Source organism: Patiria miniata, unplaced genomic scaffold (assembly GCF_015706575.1).
Source record: "Patiria miniata isolate m_02_andy unplaced genomic scaffold, ASM1570657v1 HiC_scaffold_21, whole genome shotgun sequence".
Classification (NCBI taxonomy): domain Eukaryota; kingdom Metazoa; phylum Echinodermata; class Asteroidea; order Valvatida; family Asterinidae; genus Patiria; species Patiria miniata.
This window is the reverse complement of record NW_024037060.1, coordinates 6486658-6495977: the sequence shown is the minus strand read 5'-3', so window position 1 is coordinate 6495977 and position 9320 is coordinate 6486658. Positions and strand designations below refer to the sequence as shown.

General features: G+C 39.9%; 1 protein-coding gene across 1 annotated transcript; it reads right to left on the bottom strand.

Moving 5' to 3' along the window:
- Positions 1 to 5502: 5502 nt before the first annotated feature.
- On the bottom strand, positions 5503 to 8294 carry LOC119729741 (transmembrane emp24 domain-containing protein 7-like). The gene is made up of 3 exons (XM_038202457.1): positions 7988 to 8294; positions 6943 to 7191; positions 5503 to 5948 (listed from the first exon to the last, which is right to left on the bottom strand). Exons 1-3 carry the CDS (start codon positions 8135 to 8137, stop codon positions 5718 to 5720), a joined length of 630 nt encoding a protein of 209 aa, XP_038058385.1. The 5' UTR covers positions 8138 to 8294; the 3' UTR covers positions 5503 to 5717.
- Between the last annotated feature and the right edge of the window lie 1026 nt (positions 8295 to 9320).

Genomic DNA, 9320 nt, shown 5'->3' with positions numbered 1-9320 from the left:
AATATAAGATTATGTCACACGTAAAACAACAGCAGTATATACAAACGGCAATGGTATTTTCTTCTATTACGTAACGGGGGAAATCTCAGAATCTTGAATCATCACAAGCACAGTGCCTTAGCTGTTAATTGATCAAAGTTTGTAATCACTTCCTACCTTTTTAGTACCGTTTCATGAGTCAGTTTCGGTTCAGTCGGAGTTCTGAAAGATGTAGTATCCAGACGCCATTTCTGTGGTTCTGCACCAAGTCAATGGACGTGTTTCTCAGTCCCAGATTCATGTCTTTAAAATGACTGACCTTCATCGACATATGCATGGAAAAAGTGCGTCAGGATGCAACGTTGATTTTTTTTTGAATTTCTTCAAGAATATCCAAACAATTCTTAAAACATCTTCACTGAGACCGTGGAAAAGACAAACCATCTTGGACCTAATTCTTTGCGTGCTCGTTCGTAAGGTTGGAAACCACTAATATTAGGGGCGAGACTCATTATTGGGAAGATATTAAAGGGACACTGGGTCCTGGAACAGCCCATTTGTGCTACAAAACGCGCTTTGAACGAAATGATGTTAATCGGAAAGAACATTTAAAAGAAGGATGTAAACAAACATTCACACAACTATCCTTCAAAAACTGGGTGTTTTTGTGCTATTCCTGTATTATGCGTGCGAGAACGAATTTCGGGGTCCACTTTTGCGACCCCAAAAAGTCGAGCTTGTGTGCTATAGTTGTGATTCCAGCCGTAAAGTGATCGCCTTTTGCGGACGTCGAAGAACAATTATTTTGTGCATTGGTGATTGGTCACCGCTGCTCCCGAGACACACGACGTGTATATCGTACACCAAGAACGACAGGAAAAGACAGAAAAACGTATTCGTGCTCCGTCGTGTCCGATGTAAACAACCGGGTTTTCGTCTTTTCTCGGGAACGGCAAGACATTACGTTGGTTTCCTTTCAACCACATGTTTATAATAGGATAAGAAAACAATCCAAAACACGAAATTTTCGGGGATTTCAGGACCTAGTGCCCCTTTAAGCTTGATCAAGTTAGCATTTTCTAAACACAAGTTTGCCAATGGAGGGTACGTGGGGGAACTAAGAAAGACTAATGGAGCAAAATTTGGGGAATGAGCTCCCTTGACGATGGTTCAAAGCTAAACTTACTTTCTCCATTCCAACTTCTCAAACAGACAACTTACACGAAAGCAAATAGAGCCATGAACTGAAATTCCCGTTTAAGACATGTTCATAACAACATGTACATCTGTTACTATTATTAAATTCTCGGGCACAAAATGTACAGGCACCATTAACATCTATGACCGAATATAACGAACATACCTCTTACAAATAAGCAACAAACACATATTAAACATGATAGCCTTCCACAACCACTAGAGGGCGCTTTCAAATCATTTTCTGGGATTCACTGACGTTTGTTGATGGCTTCTTAATGTTATTAGCAATAAGCCTCAGTACTGATGACGTCACACTGTGTTAACTAGTGCGCTTTTCTATGGGCTACAAAACAGTCGTCCCCAACCAGGCACCCATAGAAAAACATACATGTACGTGTAAACAATGTGTGACGTCATCACTACCGAGGCTTATTACAATCTGATAAAAAAAAACTCATAACATCTTTTGAATATAGTTAAATTTGATGAAGAACATTTGACTTACTTAAAGTTAGGTAACATTCGTTTACATCCCATGAAATCTAATTCCAATAAAAGAAGTATCAAAAACTCACAACAGACCACTGATAAAATGACACATAACTTGTGGAGGAACAGCCACCAATCGAACATGGGATCGACTTTAAAATATAAAACTAGATTTTCAAATGGTGTTCATGGGTTGATTTTAAGACATCACTCCAATTCGCTCGTATAGGGTATATCATGGGAGTGTAAAATTACCCCACTACAAAAATATTTTGAAATTGTACCTAAACACCTCACAACGTAACACTAAAAAAATACCAACATAATCATGTAACAGCGATAGTAAATTGAGATTCAATTTATTCAACAGGAATTAAACACATTTATTTGTTACAAATGTTACAATTTCAAAAACAACCTGCGAAAAAAAGCTTGAAACTGTTTTTTTCCCGACGCTACACTAGTCACATATCTATTCTGTGCTTCGTGTTGGTATAATTTTGACTACTGAGGGGAAAAAATAACTGGTCCTGTTAAACAGGCGTCATTTAATAATCCCTTCTTTTTAATATACCAAACATATACAATACAGTTGAACACTACTATAACCAATGCTGCTATAGCAGAACATGAGGTCGTTATGACCATCTTTATAGTTCCCAACAGGTTGTATGATGCATTATGCCAATGATCACATAGCTGTGGGACCACTATATAAAACATTTGGTACGTTGTTTTGTTCTTTCCGCTTTCCCCCTTCAGATCATCTATAGCAATTACACTGCAGCTTTCAACTTCCTGAAACTTATTCGTCTTTGCGGAATTCCTCAATATATCCCTGTCATTTGATTGGTGGGCCGTTAATCACGTGTCACTGAATTATTCGTCATAGCGCACGGCGCAGCTGCACCGCAAAAATATTGGCTGCGCTATACACGTATAAACACACTTTTATGGGTCTGATGCTGTACATTCATAGTACCAGTTTACAAGGTTACCAATCAGATGACGCAGATTTATTCAGCCGTTGTTCAAAACAAATAATGGATGTTTCACATTCGCGCAATGGCAAGAATAATTTCGGTGGCAGATGGAATGTTCCATTCCACGAGGCGAACATTCCATCTGTCCCCTCATGAAATTATTCTTACCATTGCACTTACACACATTCATTATTTGTATACCAGCCCATGATCCAGTCATGTACCTGTTTCATTTGTACCATTTTCCCCCACGAATTTCAGGATGTGGACATATCTCTCGCAAGAGTTTGATTTTTCATGGAAGTTTGAGTATGACTGCACGTGTTTCTGGTGTAAATCGAGGACACACACTGCAACACCATCGATAAATCGAGGACAGAAACCGAATCGAGGACTCCTCTGTTGGAAAACGTGTACAAAACCAATGAGAGCTGTTGCGAAAAAGTAAGGGTACAAACAAAGGAAAAGGGAAGAGGAACAAAAGAAAATCCTCGATTTACACCATAAACAAATGTAGTTCTTCATGTAAGGGTACAACTTTGTGCCCATTCAATGGCATTTATCAAAAGAATGATACTGGTAATGGGTCAATGAGGTCCTTTTAGTGGTATAAAGCCCACTATAAACAGGATGTATAGTATTCCATTTGGAAACGATAGAACACATGGAAAGAACCAACGTAACATAGGGCCAGATACCAGGAAACATGCAAATTATCAAAACAACGTACTTGACTCAAAATCCTGCCATCATGCACATGTATAATACATGTACATCAAATATTTTGCATAGAAGTTTCGCCCTGCATTGCTTAACTTACAGTCGCAATTACTGTTTTTGTTCCAAAACAATGTTTACTTAAAGAAGGTTCTCGTAACTCCGATTCATCTGATCTTTGACTTGAATATTTTTGTGAATGAATCACAATCACGAAAATGAACAAAGTTATGTTCCTATGAAAACTGCTGGCAGTGCCGTCGAGTTGGACCTTGCCCCTAGTTGAAAGCTTGTACAGGTATCTGTCTACATTTCTAAATTCTCAGTTTCCGATTTTCCAATAAAATGACCAATAGGCTTCAGCAGTTGTAGGCAAAGTTTACCTATGCAACGTGAGGTGTAATCTTGCATATATATCCTGTTTGTATAACTATAAGTGGGTCCAACTAAATGTATATTTTTATGACATTTTTATACAAATCTAGTTATTTCATGTACACCATTGACTAGAAAGCAGTGAAAGCAACAGCGAGAGAGGACGCACAATTATGTTAAACAATGAATAATTTGTAACTGACTAATTCTCCAGCAGAAAAAAAGATATGACAAATTGGAATTGCACTCATAACAAAAATGAATCCCTTTCAATGCAATCACGAAGTGCTAGTTAAGAAAAATACACATATTTCTACAAATAAGACAGGACAGAAGGCTACTTACACCAGCGAAAAAAAACAGACTGGGCTATAAGACTAGTTCAGTCTGAACACAAATGCGAAATGAGTCTGTGACGCAAATGGCAAATATTGGCAAATAGGAATATTGTGCTATAAAATAAATGAAGTTTCGTGAAAATGAATTCATCCGTGTTCTCATTTCGTCACCCACACCACGAAGTGACCCCAATCTACATACCAGTAAAAACTAGCAATCGGAGAAAACGGCAATTAAAGTTGAACGCCTTCTAAAACAACACTTTGCGTCAAAACGACAGAGTATTTTCAGTTGGGTTTTTCGTTGTGGACACTTGATGAATTAAATTTATTAAATCTGCTGTTTTTTACCCGTTTGTGTATTAAATAAACAAGAAATAAGAGAAAAAAGATGAGTGTTAGTTCGTGAAACCGAAAAGGCTGCGAAACGGTAAATTTTCGTTTTCACGAAGTAACACTCTTCAATGTATTCAACACGAGAAAAGTGCAACTTCAGCTCAGCGCGCGCGCACTCATACAACTTATTACAAGAAGAGTGTTACTTCGTATAAACGTTTTTGCTCACTTATGAGCAGAGTGCGTGCCATGCATTGCAATGGTAAATGGAACTTGAGTGTTACTTCGTGAAAACGAAAATTGTCACTTTTGCGCAAAAGTTGCCATGGATACTTAGCGTAATTATTAAAGTAAAGCTCTTGAAGCTTTGTAACTTTGTGCAATGGTAGGCCTTCATGAATAATGTTTAAAAATCCAAAAAACTGAAATCGAAAAAAATATGGTTTACTACGGTAGAGTGTTACTTCGTGGTGTCGGTGACGATTTGTGTGAAGAAGGAACTAGCCTAAAAGAAAGTAAAAGTGACAAGTTTGTTTCAAACAGAAGATTTAAGACTTCTTAAAGAGTATTTCCATGATTTCTTAGGATGGACCTTCATGGAAGTAACCTCCAAGTAGCCTTAGTCTGTGTTGAATACTGACTTGGCACCTTCATTTTATTGAATTCATAAATACCTTATTCAAAGTAATCTGCGACGCTCATTTTCTCATTTTTCCCCCCATCAAAACCTCTTCACAGAAACTTCATATTTTTCACACGAAGTTCTAGCCATGGTACACAATTGGTAATTTCACCTAATTTCATTTTCAAAAATATATTTATTATACTCATATCTGAAGATATGATCCTGCTTTCTTAAGACCAATTTTAAGACGAGAAACGAAAAATAAGAACCAACTTTTAAAACAATACTTGCTAAAGATCCTGCAGCTGTAAAGTAATACAAGCAAACAGTTGGTTCATTTTGAAAGGAATCACTTATTTCAGGAGAATCAAGCTCTGTTCTGAAAGTCCTTCATACATTGCAACTTTTTTTTTTTACCAGAAGTGTACCATAGCATTCAAGCAGAAAACACCTGCCCGTCTTGTAATTTTCTGCCATCTGATTGGCAAGTCCGTACCCTCCATGCCACCCTTGGAATGTTTCAAAGCTTGCCGCCGCTTGCGTAATCCTTTTACCCTTACCACCCAAGTCACCGTGGTCACATGACCAGCTTTTCAACCAATCAGAATCGCAACTCAACCATCCTAGGTATTTATGAACATCACTCATTACAAATAAAAAAATAACAAAACCGATTCATATTTTTCCTGTCGTCGGCCGCTTCTCCGTAAAGAAACTTCTGAGGACAATGACCTGTCCGATGCCGACGATGAGTATGACAATAAATACACCCGCAGACCACCACTGAACTCGTTGGCTTAGGTGTTCTGCTCTGACCCTCCCTGTGAATTCTCGTAACCGGTGGTGTGTCTGGTAGTCAATGACCTCCTTTATGTTCTCGTGGATTGATACGCAGGTGGTCTCCAGCTGTTGAGGATAAATCAAACGAAAACGAGGTTAAGAAAAGGTACACATACTTCCGACCATCTAAGATGCCTCAATATTTGCAATCAGAAAATGTCCTCGGTTTGCAGATAAGACTGACGTTTTCTGCAAATTTACATACTTTTCCAAACCAAAGTGAATATGCTCTATCAAATCTGGATTCTCAGCGACTAAAGTCATTGAGGAAATCTTGCACACTGCAATTAACAGCTTAACCCTGACCCCATAGGCCCTTTTTGCTAGGAACCATCCTCAATCCTCCAAAATCCTCCAAAATGTTGATTTTATGTTCAAATGAAGGATACCCACTGCCTCAATCCTTCATAATCCTGCAACTGCCCTGCCTCTCAAAATGCATTCAGCCTCAATCCTCCAAAATCCTCTTCTTCAAACACCATTCATCCTCAATCCTCCAAAAATCAACCGATACTGAATGTCCATGTGCACTCAATCCTCCACAATTATATGTTGCATTTAGCCTCAATCCTCCAAAATCCTCCTAAACCGCCCAGAGGACTTTGGAGAATTGAGGAAGGTTAGGGTTAAAACAGTATGAGCTCCGTGCGCTACCAAAAGAGGGCGCCCTTTTACCTAGCAACGACGTCCCATGGGCAGTACATTTCGCTGGTTGACGCGCACTGTACCTTGTGTGTGACGCGCGTACACCAGGGGATTTGTTCTATGTACACGCAGTGGCCGTGTACCCCCAACTGTACTTCTTTTGCTGGTGAGGGGGTACTTGTGAACGGAGCGGATAGTATATTTAGGTAGCCAATCACTCTGAGGACAGTCATAGTCAGGCCACATCTGAATTATACGGCTACAGCTGGAGCAAATTTCCATGCACGAGTGTGTGATGTCAGCCGTAGCCAAGCAATTCAGATGTGGCTACCTCTCTCCTCAAAAAGAAAAAATGATTGTAAATGTCTATCCCACTGAAATGAACAACTCTCCAAAAATCCCAACCCTCCATTACCTGTGTAAGTGCCGTAGCGTGAGCCCCAACTCCCCTCAACAAGTCTTCGTCTCCAACCATGAAGTCGAAGTAGACAACTTTGTGGGCAAACGTGGAGAATTCGTTGCTGAAGCAGAATTTGTAGACCTGCTTCTCCTTGGGCGTGAAGGTGAAGGTGTCGTACTGTTTTCTCCTCTCTTTGTACAGGACGTTTTTATCGTCGGCGTCTGAAAGGGTGACATCTACATCATATTTGCCGCCAGTAACAACCTGTGAATAAAACAACATTTTTTGTGTTGAAATTTGAAAACGGAAAAGATGGAGTATCCAGACGCCACTTTTTAGGTTGTGCATATAAAACTTAGTCTATGGAGAGTCGAGTGCAAAATTCAAAGTATTTTCTAACAAAATTTGAATTTTTTTTCTCAGTCCCAGATTCATGTCTTTTCAACATTTTTGCAATGACTGACCTTATTAGATGAATGGTGAAAAAAGTGGTGTCAGGATGCAACATTCTTTCCTTGAAAACAACTTTACTTTATACATTTGTAAATTAAATTAGTAAAATATAAAGCAAACACCCAATGAGAAAATTATTGAATTTACTCTGTACTGGTACTAACTGTCAACATATGGCCAACGTTGGTTTTGCCACGTATAATTTTACTGGCATTTACAACCTTTGAACTGTTCAATAGGCCTCAATGTCGAACAAAAGGAAGATATCATACCCTAATGACACGGTCTTTATAGTATTATAAATATTTGTGAAGATAAAATATGATTAAAATGTTTTAAAATTGCAGGTGGCCCGCAAGAATTTTTTTCCAAAACGGTTCCACCCACAATTTTCCAAAAACTAGTCTGGTACTCTATCATAGTGCCTATTCAATGAGGCACAAAAAAGTCTGGCCACCAGACTTCCTGAATGCTAAAAAAAATCAGGGAAGCATATTGAACACAGGAAATACAAAAGCTGCTTAGTGCTTTTGATTTGGACAACAATGACCTAAGCATCGTAAACTTTCACTTGAATATACTTTTCTGAAATATTTTAAAATATTACCTGGAATTCCAGAGTGCATTTCTGTCCTTTCTCGACCTCCTCGTAGAAACACTGTTGAGCGTTGTCCGGTAGTTCAAACGTCAATTCCGTGGCATCTAACACGGCAGCAAAAGCCACCAAAATGACGAGACACAGCCACCAAGTACCCATGCTTAGATTTCCTGAAACTCCAACAATTATACAAACCTCCTCTGCTACCACTTCCAGTTACCCTGATGATATGTACATCAATTTATTGAAGAAAATGTGGGTCCAGCACTCGTTTTTTACTGTTGGGCACTAAGACAACGTGGCATACAGTGCGTACGAATGTCGGACACTTCGCCCCATTTCCACGTCGCCCCATGTCACTTCGCCCCTAACCACTTCGCCCCATCCCCACTTCGCCCCATCCCCACATCGCCCCATCCCCACTTCGCCCCATTCACACTTCGCCCCAGCCGTTACATGTAAAAAAAAAAAATCTCATCTATTTTTTTGGCTTAAAAAAAACACAATTTCAACAGATTCACTAATTGCTAACCAACGGAAAGAATTAGCCCATCACCAAATGAACAATTCATAACCAACCTCTAGGTTCTCCCCTACCGAGAAAAAAGCTTGAAGTAAAAAAAGATCCAGCTTTGTTCCCAACCCGGCTATACCAACCCGTCTCCCACTTATCTGAGAACGACAATACCTTTGACATCCTAATTTCACTCTTGGAGGAACCAATCTCATCTAAATGAAGTTGTAAGTGTCACATATCAGACACATTTTGACGGAACATTTCCCTCAAGGCAGTGAGTTCCTTTTAACTCACTGACCCATACCTACGGATTCTTTTGAATCCAGCGGCTGATGATTTCATTCACAAGCCAATAGGAGAGGCGTCTCTGAATGGGATCCATCATTTCTCTCATCTGTGTCTCGAGCACCTCATCAGAGAGTTTGTATTTTTCCTAAGTTTCTAGAATTGGGAGCATTTATTATCTGGGGTCTTTGGCAGTTTATTTGGTCTGCACCCCTAGCCTTCACCTTTTTCATACTACATGGGGCGAAGTGGGGATGGGGCGAAGCGGGGAAGGGGCGAAGTGGGGATGGGGCGAAGCGGAGATGGGGCGATGAGGGGATGGGGCGAAGTGGGGATGGGGCGAAGTGGTTAGGGGCGAAGTGTCATGGGGCGACGTGGAAATGGGGCGAAGCGTCCGACACCCGTGCGTACATATGTTGCACCTGGTACCCGTCAGTGCAATCGTGGTGCAATTTCCAAACGAAAGTTTGAGCGGGAGCCAGTGACAAATTTTACGATATCGCGCTCGGAACAAAATCTACGGATCCCATAACAAGCCAT